Here is a 23814-nt window from a genome sequence, read left to right as displayed (position 1 = left end):
AATTATTAAACTGTGCATCTACACATCATTGAAAAGAGCTTTTACTTGTTGTAATCATGAAGGTTTTCTAAAAGATCTTAATTACTAGTCAAAATGCTCATTTGTGACTCATACTTGCAGCTTTGCTTGGTAATGTGAATGTTAAAATTAATAGTGCAAAAATGTATCAAGTGTTTAGCTCACTGATGTCACACCAACAGTACATAATGCTGCAATACACAGAGAGTGATGGGAAATTATGAGTGATGAAATATTAATTGGCAAACAAAAATATGAATAAGTGTTGGATAGTGGTTTTCTAGACTATTAGAAAAAGAACTGGAGCCTAAAAATGACTGAATAAACATTATGCAATCAGTGAAAACTAAAATATAGGAAGACTTACTGAAGAATGCAGCATCATCATTTTCAGTACATGCAAAAAGTGGTTAACTATGGAAAGATTTCCTTTGGTAATAATGAAAATGTTTGAATCATTTGACCTTAGTACCACATCTAAGAGGTAAAGGCACATACATCCAATTTCCACAGTTTCGTTGTAAGACTGTGTTTGTGACACTAAGACACTGCTTCATTCATGGAAGATGGGAGGCAATTCCAGCTCATGACCAACTTAGGCAGTGTTAAATGGACATGCACCCTATTAAGAACACCTAAATTAACCATGAGGTGAAGCAGGACTGCTGCCCTTCTTTCACAAATAAATCTGTGTTTGCATATTGAAAATATGGCCTTATGTTACAATTGTGGAAATTACACTCATACTGCTTTAGCTCTCAGGTATGTAAATGCAGGTACTGCTATGAATTCGTATTGACAAAAGAAAAAGAAAAGTTAAACCTTACACAAACACACCAATAATTCAGAATGTAATGAAATCATTAGAACGTGTTATGGTTTTATGGTTGGTTGGTTTAAAAAGGGGGTGGGGGGGACCAAACCACAAGGTCATCGGTCACTTGTTCCTAGTAGAACAATTACCAAAGGGAAAAAAGAAAACAAAGAAGACATATGGCACAATAACAGGAGAAAGGAAGAACCAGAAGAATGACAGGAGGGCAACAAACACTACAATGGACAAAACAGGACAAGAACACCACAGAGAGATGCAAGAAACAGGGAGAAGAGATTAAAAACAAGAAAGCAGATTACCATGGCTGTCTGGCCATGAGAATAAAAAAGGAGAAGCCAGCCACTCTGCAACACATTAAAACCTCCACTCAAAAGCCCTAGGGTGGAGGACAGAGAGGGACAAAGGACATGCGCTAAAACTCAGATCAAATGATAAAAGCTACCCTCACAAATAAAACGTAAAACTAAAGCTGCTGTTGAGGAATTGTCATCCAACACCAATGGTAGGGTGCTGGGAAAGTTAAAAGACTGCTGCAGAGTGGCTAAAAGTGGACAGTCCAGCAAGAGGTGGACGACTGTTATTTGGGAGCCACAGTGACATTGAGGTGGGTCCACGTGACAGAGGAGGTAACTATGTGTGAGCTACATATGGCCAATGCAGAGCCGACGAAGGACAACTGATTCCCTGCGAGAAGCCTGCAGAGAAGACTTCCACACATTTGCAGTCTCCTCAGTGACACACAGTTTGTTGTGAATATTGTTATGCCGCTTCGTCTCCCAAAGCCAAAAAACCTTGCAGCATAAGACAGAATGCAGATCAGTTTCAGAGATTCCCATCTCCAGGAGTGGTGTCTGCTTATCCTGTTTGGCCAGCCTGTCAGCAAGTTTGTTGCCTGGGATTCCGACATGTCCTGGGGCCCACACAAACATCACTGAACGATTGGACTGCTCCAGGGCAGAGATGGACTACTGGATGTTTGCTACCAAAAGATGGTGAGGATAGCAATGGCTGATAGCTTGTAAGCTGTTCAGGGAGTCAGAACAGAGAAGAAACGACCTACCAGAACAGGAATGGATGTACTGAAGTGCACAAGATATGGCCACAAGCTCTGCAGTGAATACACTGCAGCCAGCAGCCAAAGAATGCTGTGGAATATGGCCTCTGTGGACATAGGTGAAGCCAGCATTACCATCAACCATTGAGCCATTAGTGTAAACAACTTCAGAGACCCAGAACACGTTAAGAATCTAGAGGAAGTGACAGCGAAGATCGGTGGGGTTAATGGAGTCCTTAGGGCCATGGAAAAGGTCCAGACAAAGCATCAGCCGAGGTGTACACCATGGAGGTGCATGTGAATGGACCTCAAGTAGAGGTGGTAGAAGGAAGGACTCCAGTTCTGAGAGAAGGGTTCACACGCAAAATGCAATCATGTGCCCTGACCTGGGCCGCCAATGCGGCAGATGAATTGCCATGGGTGGGAAAAGGAGATGGTAATTCGGATGCTCAGGAGAATTACGAATGTGTACAACATAACTGGTGAGCAGTTGTGTACATCAGATCCACAATGGAGGGACTCTGGCCTCCACCAGACTCGTACTAAAAGCTCCTGTCACTAGGCAAACACCACAGTGGTGCACTGGGTTGAGTAAACGCAACGCGGAGGGTGGCGCCGAACCATAAACCAGACTCCCATAGTCAAGGTGGGATTGAACAAGGGCTCTGTAGAGCTGCAGCAGTGTAGAGTGATCTACACCCCAGTTGGTGTTGCTCAGGCAGTGGAGAGCATTGAGGTGCTGCCGGCACTTCCGTTTAAGCTGACGAAGCTGAGGTTGCCAAGACAGTCGGACATCAAAAACCAGTCCTAAGAATTGACATGTCCTCACTACAGAGAGTGGATCATCATTAAGCTAAAGTTATGGTTCTTGATGAATGGAACGACACCAACAGAAGAGCATGACACATGACTTCACTGCTGAAAACTGGAAGCCATAAGCTAAAGCCCATGACTGTGCCTCGTGAATGGCTCCCTGTAGGCACCACTCAGCAACACCAGTATTGGAGGAGCAATGCAAAACGCAGAAGTCATCTGCATACAGAGAAGGGGAAACTGACAGTCCTACAGCTGCTGCTAGCCTGTTAATGGTCACTAAAAATGGAGATACACTCAATATGGAGTCCTGCAGAATGCCATTCTCCTGAATATGGGTGGAACTATGGGAGGCACCACCTTGGACATGGAAAGTATGGAGCAACAGGAAGTTTTGGATAAAAATCAGTAGCAGGCCCTGGAGACACCACTTATACAATGTGGCAAGGATATGATGTTGGTAAATCATGTCATACGCTTTACATAAGTCAAAAAAGATGGCAACCAGGTGTTGGCATCTGGAAAAGGCTGTTCGGATGGCAGACTCGAGGTATACAGGTTTATCAGTGGTAGAGCGACCCTGGCGGATGCCTCCCTGATATTGAGGCAGTAGGCCATGTGACTCCAGCACCCAACCCAACTGCCAACACACCATACATTCCAGCAGCTTACAGAGAATGTTGGTGAAGCTGATGGACCAATAGCTATCCACATCAGGTGGGTTTTTACTGGGTTTTAGCATCAGAATGGTGGTGCTCTCCTGCCATTGCAATGGAAAGATGCCATTGCACTAGATCCAGTTGAAGATGATGAGAAGGTATCACTTGTAGTCAGACGAGAGATGTTTCATCATCTGACTGTGGGTCTGATCTGGCCCAGGAGCTGTGTTGTGGCAGTGTGCAAGGGTGCTGAGGAGCTCCCACTCTGTAAATGGGGTGTTATAGGGTTCACTGTGGCATGTAGTGAACAAGAGGACTCTCCTTTCCCTCCACCATTTCAGAGTGCAAAAGGCTTGGGAGGTAGTCCTCTGATGCAGGAACTTGAGCATAGTGCTCAGCAAAGTGGTCAGCAATAGTGTTTGCGTCGGTACAGAGCACGGCATTGATATTAACGCCAGGTGCACTTATTGTGGTCTGGTACCCAAAAAGACATCTGATCTTCGTCCAGACTCAGGAATGTGATGTATGGCATCCAATGGTCAAGACGTGCATCTCCCAACACTCCTGTTTCCATTGTTTTATAAGCATGTGAACGCGGGCACAGAGTCACTTAAAGACTATTAGGTGCTCTAGGTAAAAGTGCCACGTATGTGATTCTTCAATTTCTCCAGGCGTATTTTATGACAAAATAAATCTCGAGTGAACAGTCTGGTATGAGTGTGCATAGGACACAATATTTCGGCAATCGACCACATTGCCATCATCAGGTGCGCTGATGTAGTGACCAGCGGTGGGCCGGCACCAGTATATATAGGACAATTCCCCTCCCGCTCCTCCCTCAGGCGCTTCCTATGAGTCGGTGCAGTCCGCACCCCACGCGTGGTCCAGGTACAGCGTCTGTTCTCCTGCCGTTTGGGTGCTGCGTCCTTGGTCTTCTCATTCAGGAGGGCCTGCTGGCACCACTCTCGTTATTCTTCCCTCCTCCCCCGAAGTCGGTACACTCTGGGAAATGTGCTTTTTCTTCTTAGTCCGGGTGATCGCGGGTTCCCATGCCTTGCTAAGGATGTAACCACTGTCACGATTTAGTTGTGGCTCCCTTACTCTGATCTCTATGGCTTCTTTGATGACACAGTCCCAGTCTTTGGAAGTCTGTGTCAGGACTTTGGTTTGGTCATAATCCATGCTGTGGAGTTCCAACAGGCACTGCTCAGTGATTGCCAACTTACTGGGCTGTTGCAGTCTAGTATGCCGTTCCTGTTCTCGGCATCGGTCCTCAATGGTACGCATGGTCTCCCTACGTATACACTACCGCATTGGCAAGGTATCTGATAAACCCCTGATTTACGTAGACCAAGGTTGTCCTTGAACACTACCAAGAAGACTCTTGGTTTTGCTTGGAGGACAGAAGATTGTTTTCACTTGGTGTTTGCATAAAATGTGTCCAATTTTTCCAGATAAGGTCCCACAAAATGGAATAATAGCCAAGGCTGCTCCTCCTGAGGTTCATCCTCAGTTTTCGCCGGTGCTCCAGGTGTGGGATGTAGAGCCTTCCGAATTTGCCCTTCCTTGTAACCATTCCTCCAAAACACGGTTTTCAGAGGGTCCAATTCTTGTTGGAGACTGTCCCTGTCAGAAACGGTGTGAGCTCTGTGTACAAGAGTCCTATATATACTGGCGCCGGCCCACTGCCGGTCAACACATCAGTGCACCTGATGATGGCAACGTGGTCGATTGCCAAAATATTGTGTCCTATGCACATTCACCCAAGATTTATTTCATCAAGTGCCACTTATGTTGCTGTAGAGCTCACCAACGGTCTTTAATTGCCTCAGTGACTTCCAGCAACCACCAAAGGACTGTCTTTCACTGGGGGCAATCTAGAGAACAAGGGATCACGTTTCCCACCACAGAAATGATCGTTGTAGTGACTTGCTCGATCACGACATCAATGGCACCATGTGGGGTATATTAAATGGTGACAGCAGAGGTAAATGCTACCCAGTGTGCCTTGTTTAAAGCCCATTTGGGTAGGTGTCCATGATGCCAGGCGAGTGAGAGGAAGATGGGGAAGTGGTCACTACCACAAGGGTCAATCATGTGCTCTCCAGTGGATAGATGGGAGAAGTCCTGGGCTACAAATCAATAAATCAATGGCCGAGTAACTACCATGAGCCACACTGAAATGTGTGTCAGCCCCATTATTTAAGAGGCAGAGGTTGGGTTGGGACGGTAAATTTTCGACATCTCTGCCACGGCCAATAAGCATGGTGCTACCCCACAAGGGATTATGGGCATTAAAATCTCCCAAAAATAGGAAAGGTTTAGGGAGTCGATCAATCAGTGCAGCCAATACATTCAGGGGTACTGCACCATCTGGAGGGAGATATACATTGCAGACAGTTATTTCCTGCATCGTCCTTATCCTGACAGCGACAGCTTCAAAAGGAGTTTGAAGCGGCACAAGTTCACTACATACTGAGTTTAGGGCATAAGTGCAAACTCCACCTGACACACTATTATATTCGCTACAGTTCTTGTAATATCCCCTGTAGCCATGAAGGGCAGGGGTCCGCATTGCTGGGAACCAGATTTCCTGAAGGGAAATGTAGAAACCAGGTGTAAAGCTTAACAGTTGCCGTAGCTCAGCCAGGTGGTGGAAAAAACTGCCGCAATTTCACTGGAGGATGACATGATCGTGAGACTGGGAAGGCATGAAACACTCAATGAGGCAGTCTATGTCTCAGGGTCACCTGCTGCCACTGACTTATTTCCTGAGCAGGCTATATCCATTGCGTCTGAGGGTTTGGCAAGATCTAGGTCCTTGGTGGACGCCAGAATCTTCACCTCATCCACAGACGCAGAGCTTGTAGGCAGCGGTGGTGTGAGTTTCACCACAATTCCCTTGGTCTTGGGTGTCTTCTTTCTGGATTTCTCTTGCTGATCCTTGGGTTTCTCTGGCTGGGAGGGCTTCACTGATTCAGTCTCTAGGACTGAGGAGGATCTTGAAGCCCTACGACCAGCTGCCTGTGGGCACTTCAGCCACTGGCGGGTGCCCACATTCTCACTTGTATGAACTTGGGAAGGGAGTGACCCAAGGGACCCCTTCCTAGCGAGAGGAGCCAAAGAAGACTTATGCTTCTCTGGCTGAGAAGCGGGGACTGGTGTCCCTGATGGTTTGAGGGACAGTGCTCCCGAGGTAGGTGGTGTGGGAACAACAGAGAGGGAAGTGCCCCCCCCAACCATCAAGGGGGCAGGTGTAGTCTTCCGGTTCTAAGAGCCAACTGGAACTGATGGGGCTACAACTGTTCTCATAGCAGCAGCATAAGAAGAGGTCATACCCACAGGATGTAGGCACTCAAATTTCCTCTTAGCCTCAGTGCAGGTCAGTTGGTCAAGGGTCTGGTATCCCATGATTTTCCTTTCTTGCTGTAAAATCCTGCAGTCTGGTGAGCAAGGGGAATGATGCTCTCCACAGATGGAGGCAGAGCACATGGAGTATTGGGACAGGATGGACATCCACAATTTTGACATATGATGCTGGAAGTACAGCGGGAAGACATATGGCTGAACTTCCAGCACTTAAAGCATCACATTGGGGGAGGAATGTATGGCTTGACATCACAGCGGTAGACCATCACCTTGACCTTTTCGGGAAATGTGTCACCCTCGAAGGCCAAGATGAAGGCACTGGTGGCAGACTGATTATCCTTTGGACCCTGATGGACGTGCCAGATGAAATGAACTCTTCGTTGCTCTAAGAGGTGTGCAGCTTGGCGTCAGACTGCAAAAGAAGGTCTCTCTGTAATGTAATACCCTGGACCATATTTAAGCTCTTATGAGGCGTGATAGTAATAAAAACGTCACCCAGGTTGTCACAAGCAAGTAATACCCATGACTGGGCAGAGGATGCCGTTTTTATCAAGACTGACCCTGACCATATTTTGGACAAGCCCTCCACCTCCCTAAACTTGTCCTCTAAATGCTCTACAAAAAACTGAGGCTTCATCAAGACAAAAGAGTCCCCATCACTCTCATACATACGAGGTACTGTGGTGAATAATGTTCGCTGCCATCCTAAGCCTGGAATTCCTCCCATGGTGTGGCCAGGGAGGGGAATGATTTAGGATCGTACTTCCTTGCATTGTACTGAGACTTGGAACGCTTAGAGACTGCTGGTGTTTGATCACCACCAAGTGATGATGTGGTACACTTCATTGCGCATCATTCGCTCTGATACCACCCGCTCTGACCAGGGGACCTCCCGGTCATTGCCGGGAGTTGTGATACCCCAAGGTGACAGGCATCTACTCCTTGGTATACATGGGGAGTTAACGGTGCAGGCATCAGCAGAGCGATCCCTGTGTAGTCAGGGGGCTACAACCAACAGGGTACATGATGACCCCACCACAACGGACTGACTACCATGCTGGAAATAAGGTGCAAAGAATTCCATGGGCTAAGGATCTCAATGCATGATTGACACGGTGCACCAAGTAAGGCACCCTTCCCCAATTGGCTTGCTCTTCAGGAAAATTTTGAAAAATGTAGGTCAAACCCTACAGGGGACCATCACATAAAGGCCAAAAGGTGTGAGACTCCTTTTAGTCGCCTCTTACGACAGGCAGGAATACCTTGGGCCTTTTCTAATCCCCGGGCCCACACGGGGCAGAATGTGTTATAAATGTAAGTAAATCAGCCAAGTAACATATATATTAAAAGCTAAATTTAAAATGTAACACAATGGTTTACCAAAAAGGCACAGCAAGTAACTAAAAAGGTGATTGCTAATGCATTTGTCAGCTGAGGAAGTAATAAAATGAAATCTGTTTGGGAAGAAGCACTTACTGCCAAACTGAGTTGGCCTGCAGGATCATATTATGATGTCTTTTGACGTGCCTTCAAAATATTACGGGAAATTATAAATAGCTTTCACACTGAAGACCTCACTGGTCCATTCCAGTAATTAATAGATTGAGTTGAAATAGGAGTTAGTTATTTGCATGTTCCACTGTTCATGATTGCAATTTTTCACTGTGATATTGCTCTTGTTCTCAGTTGAAAATATGATAACATGCTAATCATTTACATGATTTCTTAAGTTTTTATCAGTATTATTAACATCCATAAAGTGATTTATCCTTAGCTATGTTCAATCTCTCTCTCTCTCTCTCTCTCTCTCTCTCTCTCTCTCTATCTCTCTCTCTCTCTCTCTCTCTTCTCTCTCTCTCACAGACACACACACACACACACACACACACACACACACACACACACAAATCTTATTATTACATATCAGAAATTGTTCTAGACAGTAGGAGTTGTGAAGCAGATGAGATTTCAGTTCATGTTTGAAGTTAATTTTAGTATCTATTAAATTTTTTACATCAGTGAGAAGGTGGACAAAGATGGCTACACATCTCACTCATTTCTATGCCACATTATGGCTCAGTGAGTCATTTCTATTTCTAGTATCTATTTATGAATGTCAGTGGTGTTTTGAAATAAAACTGTAATTGATTGTTAGCAACAAACTTCATTAGGTAGCAAACGTTTTGTGAGAGTGTTGTCAGTAAGTCCATTTAAAGAGCTGTATAAGAGAGGTTCTAAAGTACACACCAAATATTATCCCTATTACATGCTTCTGTACAACAATCTTTTTTTCTTAGTGATGAGTTAGCACAGAATACATAAGTCAACTTTTTGACATTTTTGCCTCCAAAATTTGATTTTATCCATAACACAGCAGTTGCAGGTCTTAACACATGTAAGAGGATCTGTAAAATGTGGCATCCAAGGTTCATACCAATACAAACACCAACAAATTTAGAATATTCCATTTCATTTATTGATTTACCCTTCTCCATTATTTATAATGCTGTTGTCAGGCCTCGTAGAATTGCATGTACTGTGATGTCTCTATGTTCAGTGACAGTCCAATTGCAGAGAACCAGTTATTAATTTTCAAGAATGTTGAAGTTACTTCATTATGTTGAAATTACTTCATTAGACTTCAATCATCAGTAAAGAGAACTATTTCTGCTCTTGGATATCTGTAGACAAATCATTTGCATGTACCAGTATTGACCCCTATAGTCATCTGTAATGGTTACTCCCTGTTCTGAAGATAATATTTGACTGCATACACTCCATGAGTTTCTTAATGCTCCATTTACCAGCAAGATTTCTGATACCATAATATTTTTGATTCTATGGGAGAATACTGTGAATTGTGCAATCAAATGCTTTTGATAAGCCACAAACAATACCAGTAGGCAATATTTTGTCATTTAAATTATTTACAGTCTGATTTATCAATTGAGAAACAGCATCTTCTGTGGAGAGACTCTTTTAAATCGAAACTGAGAGTGACAAAGCATTCTATTTTGAGAGGATGTGCAATGGTTTTTGCATACATAATTTTTTCCAGTACATTTGAGGATGAAGTGAGTAATGAAATTGGTCAGTAATTATTAACATCTGTGTTACAATTTGTTTTGTAAAGATATCTGATGATGCCATATATCAGTCTGTTTAGAAACATCTTCTGTGGCAGAGATACATATTTTACTTGAGATGTTGTCACCTACGTAAGATTTATTGTTTTTGAGGGAGATATGGGCTGGAGAATTGTAGAATATTCAGTATACAGAAGAATCAGCTACTCATGCAGCAGAGAATGTTTGGAGTGTCCTTGTGGGTTTTTTAGGCTAGGCGATAGTTTTAAGTTCTTTGATGAACCTCGACAGTTGATATGCAGAGGGCAAAACCAGACCATATACAAAGTAAAGACACTTCGAATGTCAAGAGTTTAATAGTAAACTGCCAAAGAATTTGTGACAAAGTCCCTAAATTTACAACCCTCCAGCAAAACTGTCACACTCAAATTATATTAAGAAGTGAGAGCTGGACAAAACCAGAAGAAGAAAACTCTGAATTACACTTTGTGATCAAAAGTATCCAGACACCCCCAAAAACATACATTTTTCCTATTAGGTGCATTGTGCTGCCACCTACTGTCAGGTACTCCGTATCAGCGACCTCAGTAGTCATTAGACATCGTGAGAGAGCAGAATGGGGCATTCCGCAGAACTCACGGACTTCGAACGTGGTCTGGTGATTGGGTATCACTTGTGTCATACATCTGTACACAAGATTTCCACACTCACAAACATCCCCAAACATCCCTAGGTTCACTGTTTCTGATGTGATAGTGAAGTGGAAACATGAAGGGATACGTAAAGCACAAAAGCGTACAGGCCGATCTTGTCTGTTGACTCACAGAGACCGCTGACAGTTGAAGAGGATTGTAATGTGTAATAGGCAGACATCATCCAGACCATGACACAGGAATTCCAAACTGCATCAGGGTCCACTGAGAAAACTTGGATCTCATGGTCAAGCAGCTGCTCATAAGCCACAAATCACGCTGGTTGATGCCAAACGACTCCTCACTTGATGTAAGGAGTGTAAACATTGGATGATCAAACAGTGGAAAAACGTTGTGTGGAGTGATGAATCATGGTACACAGTGTGGTGATCTGATGGCAGAGTGTGGGGATGGCGAATGCCTGGTGAATGTCATCCGCCAGCGTGTGTAATGCCAACAGTAAAATTCGGAGGCAGTGGTGTTATGGTGTGGTTGTGTTTTTCATGGAGGGGGCTTGCACACTTTGTTGTTTTGCATGGCACTATCATAGCACAGGCCTAAATTGATGTTTTAAGCACTTTCTTGCTTCTCACTGTTGAAGAGCAATTTGGGGATGGTGACCGCATCTTTCAACACAGTCAAGCACTTGTTCATAACGCATGGCCTGTGGCGGGGTGTTTACATGACAATAACATTCCTGTAATGGACTAGCCTGCACAGAGTCCTGACCTGAATCCTATAGAACACCTTTGGGATGTTTTAGAATGCTGACTTCGTGCCACGCCTCACCGACTGACATCGATACCTCTCCTCAGGGCAGCACTCTGTGAAAGAATGGGCTGCCATTCCCCAAGAAAGCTTCCAGCACTTGACTGAATATATGCCTGCAAGAGTGGAAGCTGTCACCAAGGCTAACGGTGGGCCAACACCATATTGGTTCCATCTACCGATGGAAGACGCTACGAACCTGTAAGTCATTTTCAGCCAGGTGTCCAGATACTTTTGATCACATAGTGTATTTAACAAGGCATGGAACATATATCAAAAAGACAGCTTAGATGCAATAGGAGCCATGATGTACACTGCAATTGACAAAAATATTGTGTCCATCAAGGTCAAAATTGTGTCCGAGTGTGAAGTTGTCTGGACATGTCTAACCACTTGTCATCAGACGTTTTCCTGGCAGCTCAATTACATCATATCAGTTGTAGAATCATTCAAAGAAAGTCTGTGCTCAGCAATGCAGAAGTACCATAATCACCTAAAGTTAATGTAGGTTTGTCAAATGAAGAAACGGTTGGAGACCGTGGCTGCTATATGAAATAAATTGCTGATGGTGGACAGAAACCAGCCACAAATTGTTTTTAGGTTACTTTATCCAAAAAACACCATTACTGGTTTTGAATTTTTCACAGTTGATCATCAGATGGTTTTTTTCATGCTTTCATCAAAACAAATTATACACTAGTTTCCTCTGAATTGCCCTAGAATTATTGTTTGTCCCAGGGCAACTCAGAGGAAACCAATGCATAATTTGTTTTCATGAAAGCGCAGAAAAAAACCACCTGTTGGTGAATTGTGAAAAATTCAAAATCAGCAACAGTGCTTTTAGAATAAAGTATTCTAAAACCAATTTGTGGCTGGTAGCTGTAAGCCATCAACAATTCATTTCATCTAATGTTAGCTGGAGACGACTGTAGCCTATGAAGTATAGACTAGGATTTCTATGGATTCACTGAAGGTGGTACGGGCAGATAGTCTTGTGAAGTAGTTCTGAGCACATTTTCCAAAAACTGTCTCAAGCAGCTAGTTCAACAAACTTACGCTCAATGGAATTACTTTAGAACTTATAGCTACAAACAGGCCTGACCGTATCAACAGTGTCAGTATAGAGACAGGTTTCAGCAATCATGATGTCATCACATCAATGACAGTTACTAAAGTTAATAAATCTGTCAAGAAGGCTAGAAGGGCTTTTATGCTGGATACAGCAGATAAGCAGTTATTAGCACCCTATTTAGACATTGATGGACATCATTTAGTGCCAATATGATGGGTATAGAGGAACTAGGGGCAAAGTTTAAACAGATTATAAATTGTGCTCCGAGATGTATGTGCTCAGTAGGTGGATTAAGGGTAGAAAAGACTCACTGGGGCTTAATAATAAATTTCAGAAAATGCTGAGGATACAAGATTGTTGCACACTTGGTTCACAAAAGAACGAGGAAATGTCAGAAGACAAAAGTTAGTAATAATTTGTGTGTCTATACAAAGACTGATGTGCAGAGCATACAAAAACTCCGCCATAATTTGTCAGTGAAAAAATCTTGTAGAGAACCCAAGAGAATTCTGGTACTCTTTTCTGAATATAATTTGAATGCAACAGCTTTGCTGGAGGGTTGTAAATTCAGGGACTTTGTTACAAATGCTTTGGCAATTTACAGTTAAAATGTTGACATTCTAAGTGTCTTTGTTTTGTATATGATCTGGTTTTGCTCTCTGTATATCAACTGTTGAGTATCCATCAGATAACCTCAAACTATCACCTAACCTGGAAAGTGTACTAAGCAGGTTGAAGGCTTTTATTCAGTTGCTTGAAGAACCAATCTGGTGTGGCAATAGAAGATAGCAAAAGGAAAGCTTAGGCTTTAAATTTCACATTTAAAAGATGATTAACACAGTAGGATCTTACAGACATACCATCATTTGACTGTCGCACTCCCTTATGGAGGAATTCCTGGCACTGAGAAGCAACAGAAATAGCTGAAAACAAATAAGTCACCAGGCCCGAATGGAACTTCAGTTTGGTTTTACAGAGAGTGCTCTTTGGCATTGGCCCCTTACTTAGCTTGCATTTATCATGAATCTCCCATCCAACATAAAGTAAGGTCCTACGCAACTTGGAAATAGCAGAGATGGTTCCTTTATATAAGAAGGGTAAACAAACAGACTTGCAAAATTACAGATTAACAATCTTAACATTGATTTGCTGCAGAATTCTTGAGCATATTCTATTTGGAATATCGTTAGATCTGCCTGAGGTTGGATACTGAGGAATAGGTGGGCACTTACACAGAAAACAGAAATAGTTAAAAATACACATAATTTGAGTGAATTAACTTTAATGCAGCAAGTCCAACTGTATTCCAGAAATCCTTTAGTCAGAGCTTAGTCATCCCAAACAATCATAGTACAGAGAAACTATGAATAAGACTGCTAATTTACTTGAGGAACTCCACAGTCAAACTGGATGAAATCAGTGCTGTATCTTACTTAAGTTGCCTAGGTGGTGGTGCTGCTCACGTATACAGCAGGAGGTGTGGCTTCTAGATGGCTGTGGATTCGTGAGGCTGTCGCAAGGTTTACTGGCAACCTCGGGATGTGTTCTGCCTGGTGTGGTGTCAATAATGTATGACACCACATATATAGTATATTTCCTGAGACAGAAAAAAACTTCTGTCCACAAATCAGCATGGATTTAGAAAGAATTGCTCACAAAAAACTTGTTTTTTGTTGTTGTGGTCTTCAGTCCTGAGACTGGTTTGATGCAGCTCTCCATGCTACTCTATCTTGTGCAAGCTTCATTTCCCAGTACTTACTGCAACCTACATCCTTCTGAATCTGCTTAGTGTATTCATCTCTTGGTCTCCCTCTACGATTTTTACCCTCCATGCTGTCCTCCAATGCTAAGTTTGTGGTCCCTTGATGCCTCAGAACATGTCCTACCAACCGATCCCTTCTTCTTGTCAAGTTGTGCCACAAACTCCTCTTCTCCCCAATCCTATTCAATACTTCCTCATTAGTTATGTGATCTACCCATCTAATCTTCAGCATTCACCACCACATTTCAAAGGCTTCTATTCTCTTTTTGTCCAAACTATTTATTGTCCATGTTTCACTTCCATACATGGCTACACTCCATACAAATACTTTCAGAAACAACTTCCTGACACTTAAATCTATACTTGATGTTAACAAATTTCTCTTCTTCAGAAACGCTTTCCTTGCCATTGCCAGTCTATATTTTATATCCTCTCTACATCAGTTATTTTGCTCCCCAAATAGCTTAACTCCTTTACTACTTTAAGTGTCTCATTTCCTAATCTAATTCCCTCAGCATCACCCGAGTTTATTCGACTTCATTCCATTATCCTCATTTTGCTTTTGTTGATGTTCATCTTATATCCTCCTTTCAAGACACTGTCCATTCCATTCAACTGCTCTTCGAAGTCCTTTGCTGTCTCTGACAGAATTACAATGTCATCAGTGAATCTCAAAGTTTTTATTTCTTCTCCATGGATTTTAATACCTACTCTGAATTTTTCTTTTGTTTCCTTTACTGCCTGCTCAATATACAGATTGAATAACATCGGGGAGAGGCTACAACCCTGTCTCACTCCCTTCCCAACCACTCTTCCCTTTCATGCCCCTCGACTCTTATAACTGCCATCTGGTTTCTGTACAAATTGTAAATAGCCTTTCACTCACAGTATTTTACCCCTGCCACCTTTAGAATTTGAAAGAGTGTATTCCATTCAACATTGTCAAAAGCTTTCTCTAAGTCTACAAATGCTAGAAATGTAGGTTTGCCTTTCCTTAATCTTTCTTCTAAGATAAGTCTTAGGGTCAGTATTGCCTCACATGTTCCAACATTTCTACGAAATCCAAACTGATCTTCCCCGAGGTCGGCTTCTATGAGTTTTTCCATTTGTCTCATTTGTCTGTAAAGAATTTGTGTTAGTATTTTGCAGCTGTGGCTTATTAAACTGATAGTTTGGTAATTTTCACATCTGTCAACACCTGCTTTCTTTGGGATTGGAATTATTATATTCTTCTTGAAGTCTGAGGGTATTTCACCATGAGTGTCCTTAAGAGGCAAAGTGTTAATTGCAGTTGTGAAAACTGACAGGGTAGGATATCATCTAATGAGTTGCATTGTTACACAAATATGGAGTCCAAGTCAATTCTCTTTTTTTTAAATTCGCAAATAATATACTTTTACTGCCAAATGTATCCAAGTAAACATCAAATAAAAAAATTTAAAAAACGAACACAATGTGGCAGTCACTATGATGATTTAAATTATTTTAATACACAATCAAGGTAAACATGCAGTCAAGGTAAACATGCAAAATTAACAGCAACAAACAAAATTAACAGTAACGAACTGCATCCACATGAAGGTTTTATTAGATTTAGATACATTGACAATTGAGATTTATTGTTACTACATTTCCATACTTGTTATTTCTTACTTTGAATAATGATTTGATACCTTTTACACCCTGGCAATATACTGCACTTCATTATAAATAGATTATGATGTTTCCCAGCATGGATACAAATAAAAATTAAGAAAAACAGTAGACGAGCCCTGCGAGTTTAACATTGCACAAGTTGTGTCTTTCAAATTTTTCTCTTAATCTGATTACCTTCCAACCTATGCTATTTTCTAATGATGTAGAAAGGTATTTTATGATGAAATGTGCCACATTTGATAGGAATATCCTGCATAACTAAGCGAGAAAGAGAGCAATGTAAGACATTTGTAAGAAATATTGAAAATCATATTTTCTGTTAACTATTGGAAAGAGACTGTTGGTAATGCTAATACTGTAAAATTGGAAATTACACGAGCTGTGGTTTCTATTACAGTAGTGCAATTCAGTTATATTGGCCAATAGCAGGCACATTTATGATAGAACTTAAGAATTAGTTAACATTATGCCATGTCACATAGTTACCTGCTGAATGTGCCACTTCTGAGCCAAGTACAGCCATCTGAAGAGGACCAGACAGTATGTCATTAAATGTGACAACTTCCTTTGTGCTTTCCCCATCAGTTGCTGAGTCAATGTTCTCTAATATCAGCCTTAAGACAAAGAGTTACCAATAAATCATAAGCATATAACTTCTGAACTTTGTGAACTATAACACATACTAATTAATTACAACATCGAGGTCCGATGCTAAAACTCTAATACTCAGTTTCTCCCAGAATACAAGTTGATCGAACAGTCTGTGGATGTAATGCCTGTTCATAGCATCAAATGGGTCTGGACACTATGATCGGCAGTACACCCATTGACTGTTTGATTATGATTATCGAATTTTTAAGCCTGTAATTCAAAAAGAAGAACAGCAGCCAATCATATTTTCTTTGCTGTTATGATTTATTGCACCATAAACAGTTTTGAGCTGTAGTAATAGTTACAACATACTGATGAAATAAGCACAGTGTTTCTTCTAAACTGCAAAATGAGAACTAGAAAAGTAATAAAATAACAGTACATTAGCCATAATTACATTACATTAAATGTACCAAAGCACTTATACGTTGAGGGAGCATTGCTTAACAATGTTAATAATAATTACAAACCTGAAAGTAACATACATAACAATATGATGCAGGCTGAGGCAAATTTAGCACAGATAGATGATTATATCTACAGCCATTCTGTAGCTGAACTTATTTTAATTCTTTCACTGACAAGTGCCTGACACAGCAGTTGTTACCACAATGCAGTGCTTGGGTGTTACTTAGTGTTGAATGCTTTTTTCATTGCATGTAATATTACAAAAAAAAAAACCTTGAGTGACATTTTCAAATTATTTGAAGAGATTAACATTTGCAACAAATGTCAGTTTAACAGATTATCTAATTAATTACACATTCAATGGATTACTGAAATTATTTCTAATTATAATTTTGTATATTGCTGCATGCTACATATTTTCAGAATACTAATTAGCACAAGGGCATAAATGGATACTGGTCTTAGTCACTACCCATGTTACAACTGAAACACAAAAAAGCAATCATATTTTTTTCTGTTTTACTATACATTTTACCCTGGTTTAATTAAATATTCATCTATGGGATTGAAGGAGTTGTTCAGAACTGATTTGAGATTTGATTTAAAATTTTTATTGCTACTTGCCAGATATATTATGATATTGTGCAAATTATTAACGAATTTTCTGGCAGCATATTGAAAAATTCTAAAATTATGATGGATTACGTATGACAAAATTGTGTGAAGGTGCAGTTAGAATGCCTAACTCCTTAAAGAGGTACTTATAAGATGACTATGGATGAACACCATATATTACTCTCACTCTTCACTTTTACCAATCAATGCTCCCTTCCTAACTGATGAGTTACCCCCAAGAAATATGCCCTAAAGTATTGATAAGGTGAAATATGCAAAACTGAAATGAAAATTAGTTTGCTTCACAAACTAGCAATTACATGAAGAGTTTAAGTTGCTGAGCTTTGCTGGCTCAGAAGCTCTGCAATATGATTGTTCCACTTCAAATAAAAATTTGTACACAGAATATTCTGACTGTTCTACATTATTCACTGATGCCTGTAATTGGACTGCATTAACTGTTGGCAATATTTTGTTTATTGTGCAGAACTGAGTACACTGTTTTCTTTTTCCAAATTTAAGGAAAAGTTCTTTTCCAGAGAACCACTAATTAACTATTTGACACACATTATTAACAATTTCTTCGATTGAAATATTGAGAAACAAGTATATATCTAAAGTTGAACATCAGACCACACACACACATATTTTCACTCTCAGTGTGCTCTCTCTCTCCCTCCCCCTCCCCCCCCCCCCCCCCCTCTCTCTCTCTCTCTCTCTCTCTCTCTTCAGTGAATTATGCTTTGCCTCCAGTCTGGCTTTGCTGTTTAGTATTCATTTGTGGTTTTCCCTGATTAGTGTTAGGAGAAATTCAGTGATAGCAAACATATCACTAATAATTAAAGTTACACCGGTTCTTTCAATGGATCTATTAAAGGACTGCGTGAATTCCATGTGGTTCAAAAACCTGGTGCAAGTCTTACAATTGGATTCCACTTCGGCAACTTGCATGTCCCTAACATAACCTAGTAATATTAGCAGGGAAAGGGGATCTAAAGTTTAATGTGGAATCCAAACCAAGTGTTGTTCCTGATGAATCTTCACATCATTGGATGGTGAAGGCTACGGTTAAAGGCAGACTGAAATATTCCATGTTCTGGCCAGAATTTGATCCCAAGACCTTTTAGTTTCCAGCCATGTGCTTCACTGCTAGACCACCAGTACTGATGAGACTGCTGTATTTTACAATGCACTATGATATCTTCTTAAAGTCTCCTGTCTCATGTTTTGCTTCAGAGTAGTCTGCCAGGCACTTAAGTGTGATTTGCAGAGTATCCATGTAGGTGCAGAATGATTTCAGAAGTATGGCATGTTATTAACATCCAGCATGATACTTAAGCATTTCTTGAGGTAATTCATCTGTATATGTTGTTATGTTTCCAGCCAGTTTGATAATTCAATTGTTATGGAATTGAAAATTTGGCTAGAAACATGAGTACATACAATCAAAGTCAAAATTTTGGGTTTGTCACACCACCTGAGCAGCAGTAACATACCAGTAAACTTCTGTAATGTTTCACTATTCTAAGCTTTTATTTCACTATTGGCATATTTTTTGTGATTGCATGTGACTTTTACAGTTGACAAAATAAAACTGTTGACATGTCCTGATAAGCTTGGGTACCTTTGGTTGTATCCAGCTCACACCAGTGATAATGCAATGCACACCGGCAACATCAGCAGCACCATATGTACCACAATTTTATCAGTGTATTTATTCCCTTCTTATTGTATTTTACTTATAGATCTTTTTCATTTTTTGTGATTGAGTACAATTACCACATATTGTTTTATACACAAGGGTTGGAACTTAAATAGTGGCAACTATTTATTCACAACCGATACAAAAGAATTACGTGTTTGCACCTGTTACTGTCCTTCAAAGTAGTCGCCCGCATTGTTTAGAATCCGTTGCTAGTGATGTGGAAGGCGTAGTATACTGTTAGCAGAGCCTGTTCTGTTGATGATGCGAATGGAGCAGTCTAAAGTTATAGTGATTCTTGGGTAGACCGCTCCATTTGCACCATCAACAGAACAGGCTCTGCTAATGGTACACTACGCCTTCCACATCGCTGGCAATGGGCTTTACACAATGGTGGTGACTATTTTGAAGGACAGTAACAGGTACAAACATGTAACTCTTTTGCATCGACTGTGAATTTAAGTCCCAACCCTCATATATAATAGCTGAGTACCTGTAGTTGCCTGTGTATGCATTTATTCCACTCTTCTATAAGGCCATCTCCACCTCCTCCCTCTATCTGTCCATCTCCACCACCTGCTCTCTCTCTTCACCTCCTCCACCCTTTACTCCCTCTACTCCTAGTCCATCTACTTCTGCCCCTCTCTCTGTCTGTGTACTTCTGCCCCTCTCTCTGTCAATCTCCTCCTCCCCCTCTCTTTGTCCATCTCCTCCATCCCCCACTCTCTGCCCATCTCCTCTTCCCTTTTTTGTCCATTTCCTCTTCCTGATCTGTCTGTTCATCTCCTCCTCTCATCTCTACCTAGCACTTCCTCCCCCTTGTCTCTGTTCATCTCCTCCTCCCCACTCACTCTGTCCATTTCCCCATCCCCTATCTGCCCATCCCCCTTTTTTATTTATTTTTTACATTGTATTGTTTGTTGATACATGTAAACATAACACGGATATAGGTGAGGGATGCCGAACATGATAACACATTGTTCCACAGGCAGGTACATGACAAGCACTCATTTACTGTCAGAATGTCTCTGGCACTTGTCCAATATGAAGTTTTCAGTGGGCTGTCCCAATGAAGTGATCCAGTTTTAGCAGAATGACTCACCAATTAACACAAATTGAATTGTTCAACAATGGTTTCAACAACAGGCTGATGTGAACCTGATCAACTTGCCTGTACATGCACTGGACTTGAAGCCCATTGAAAATTTGCGGGACAAAATGAAGTGTCGGAGGAACTTACACTGGTGGACACCAGCACCCCACACACCTGACCAACTGTGAGACCTACTGTTGGATACATGGGAGAGTCTCACTGGATGCTGAGACATATTTCAAATGACTGACTGCCTGTATCCCTCATCAGGTGAGGCATGTTATTGATGGAAATGATGAGTGGACCTCATACTGGTCTCATTCCTAATGTGAAACTTTCCTTTTCTCACATTACTCCACTTTATATTACACTAGCAAATCCAGTAATGGTCACAATTGCTAAACATATATCGGATCTTGATATACATTCTGATCTCCTTCTCCCCACTTTCTCTGTCCATATCCTCCTCCTCAACCCCTCTCTGTCCACCACCCCCATCTCCCCCTCTCTGTCCATCTCCTCCTCCCCACTACCTTCCTCCTCCTCCTCCTCCTCCCCCATCTCTCTGTTTGTCTGTCTCCTCTTCCTCCCTCTCTATGTCTATTTCCTCCACCCCCTCTGTACCCATCTTTGCTTCTCCTCTCTCTCCAACCATCAGTCTTGTTTATTACTATTGTCAACAAACTCTTGACTGGGAATGAAAATCACTTAACATGAGTGAGTAAATTGTTTCGGATCATTGGTATATGGGGCACATGACACTTCTCCTGCTGCTGGAGGATAGTAGCTTCAATGACAGTATTTTGCATAGTTTTAATCTGGGAATGGGTAGGCTTACAAAGTTTCAGGTGATTCAGATTCTGTAGTGGTATTATTATCATAAGCCGATAAGCCACAAATACAACTTTCCTATTTTCTCTTAAAAAGGACTGTGAGAAGGGTGGGGGTGGGGAGGGTGGCATTCAGAAACAGTCCATTGCATATTATGGGCATTTATGTTTTCAACAAGAATAAATACAGATTAGAGTGAAAACTCTTTGATATCAATATCATTAGCAACAGGGTACTATCTCAGTTGTATAAAGTTACAAAGTAAACTGGCTGTAACCTCTTTAAAGGGAGCATTCTAGCACTGATCTTGAAAGGTTTACAGAAAACAAACTTAAATATCAGTGGGTAGTAGAGGATCTGAACTCCACTCCATCTTAACAGAAGGAGAGTTGTCAGGTTGTGTAGTAAGAAGGGAGAAGTAAGAGGAGAGATCTTCAATGAGACCTATTTGGCCTGACTGTCAGGGATAAGTATACAGAGCACACTATTATTTCAAGTAGAATATGCACTGATGTGGCAATCACTTGAAGGTGGGGATAATGGGTGAGGAGTCATAGGAATCACTGACAAAAACAGCCACTCTGAGCTTCACCAGTTTGCCACTGAGGCTGTCTTTCAATGAGGCTTGACGTCCTTTAGCATACATAATTTGTAAGCTAATTCCATTTTATGATTAAGAGTATTGCTTGTGCTACTGTGATCAATATTATTAGCCCAAATTCAGTACTGCTAAAATAAATTCTTATAATGATGGCAATTTTTCATTTTTAAATCACAGAAACAGTACAGTACTAAACAAGCCAGTAAATGTAGAAAGATACTTACGCATTTGATGGATGACCGAGTGCCTGTGACCGCTGCAGCTGGGGTGTGGTAGCACGGAAAACAGGTTCTCCTGCATGAGGTAATGTATTCGATGGCAAAACCAAACCTATAAACCATGAATGAAAATATAATTTTGGATGTTTCAGCTGTCTACGTGAGGGCATTATCAGTCTGAATGTTGCAGTCCCTGCCGAGAACACTACATGTGCCACTGGCCATTGATTAAACATGAGCACATAAATTAGTTTCACAGTCCTTACTAGTTACCTTTTCTTTCGGTGTGACCACAAAACTCACCCAAACCATAACAGAACCCTCAAAATGCTTCACAGGTGGATGGGGATAGCCTGTATCCTTAAATTTCCTTGATGTTTTACACACATAAACCACATCTACATATACATGACTAATCTGCAGTTCACAGCTAATTGTTGGTAGAGGGTTCATCGAACCACTTGCACATTATTTCTCTACCATTCCCCTCTCTACAGGGTGAATCACTAACTACTACCACCTAGAATAACTCCGAAAGTATGATAGTAGCTGTAAAGTTTGTGGGACAAATGTTGCATGGAACAATGGGGGCCGTAATATGGCGTTGGTTTTTTGTTGCTAACTATGGGAGCATCAGAGATATGAAGGTCAACCTTTTTTTTTTTTTTTTTTTTTTTTTTAGGGATGCTATAGTCTGGTACTTATTTTCTGATAGTGGCTATCGAGGCAAATCCAATAATGTGTAACATTCTCTCTTGTATAGCGTGCAAATAGTAAATATTCACTGAATACGGCATATCTATCTAACGTGCGATTGATATGTAAACACCATTCGATGGCTTCGCAATACAACAGTAATAGGAATGGTAAGACTAGAATCATTGAATCAAGTGAATGTGAATGACGTATTCCTTCGAAGAACAAGTCAATATGCTTATCATTTACGGAGAATGTCAACGAAATTCAGTGAGAGCTAAAGACTTCTACACTGAAAAATGTCCTCAACGTTCTCACCCTAAACGTCATACATTTAAATGTGTGTATGATAAACTGAGGACAACTGAATCTTTAACGCATCGGAAACATATCTGGCAAAGGAAAATTACTAATGAGGAAATGGAAATTGGTACTCTTTGCCGCTGTGGTTCGAGATCCTTGTGTTAGTTCACTTCAAATCTCAAGGGAATCTGGCATGAGCCAGAGTAGTATTGTTCATGATCTGCATTGCCATAAATATCATCATTACCATATCAGTCTCCACCAAGAATTAACTGGTACGGATTGTATGCATCGGATTGAATTCTGCCGATGGGCTCAACTTCAGATTCAGAGGGATGACACATTTATTAATTTGATTTTATTTACTGACGAGGCTACATTCATGAAACATGGAAATGTTAATTCGCATAAATTGCATTATTGGGCAACTGAAAATCCATGTTGGCAGCGGCAAGATGCACACCAAAAACTGTGGTCAATGACTGTATGGTGTGGGATTCTGGAGGACAAAATTATAGGCCCCTATTTAATCGAAGGAAATCTTAATGGTAGGAAGTAGACCACATTCCTGCAAAAAACGTTAGGTCTGTTATTGGAAGAAATACCTTTAGGAACAAGGAACAGAATGTGGTATCAACATGATGGGTGTCCAGCAAATTTTTTGCTGATGGCTAGAAACGAGTTCCAGAGAGAATTCCCAAATCGTTGGATTGGATGCGGAGATGTGTCATAGCCGGCTCGTTCGCCAGACTTGACACCTCTGGATTTTTACTTGTGGGGATTCGTAAAAGATATCGTTTATAAAGATGTTCCAACTACACCTGAAGATATGCAAGAGAGAATTGTCAGAGCATATGCTTCGGTAAGTGCCAATGTGATAAGGGATACCACTCAATCCATGATAAGAAGACA

At 41.2% G+C, this 23814-nt stretch overlaps 1 protein-coding gene across 1 annotated transcript in view; it reads right to left on the bottom strand.

The window, feature by feature from the left end:
- LOC126470911 (lisH domain-containing protein ARMC9-like) overlaps window positions 1-23814 on the bottom strand; it is a 198052-nt gene that overhangs the window by 21123 nt on the left and 153115 nt on the right. Inside the window, exons 15-16 of the mRNA XM_050098942.1 lie at window positions 21910-22015; window positions 16271-16398 (exon numbers count right to left, since the gene is read on the bottom strand). Coding sequence (XP_049954899.1) covers window positions 16271-16398; window positions 21910-22015 — 234 coding nt within the window. The remainder of the gene's footprint in view (window positions 1-16270; window positions 16399-21909; window positions 22016-23814) is intronic.

Source organism: Schistocerca serialis, chromosome 3 (assembly GCF_023864345.2).
Source record: "Schistocerca serialis cubense isolate TAMUIC-IGC-003099 chromosome 3, iqSchSeri2.2, whole genome shotgun sequence".
Classification (NCBI taxonomy): Eukaryota; Metazoa; Arthropoda; class Insecta; order Orthoptera; family Acrididae; genus Schistocerca; species Schistocerca serialis.
Note: the sequence above shows the minus strand (reverse complement) of the source record. Positions and strands in the feature narration are given on the sequence as shown.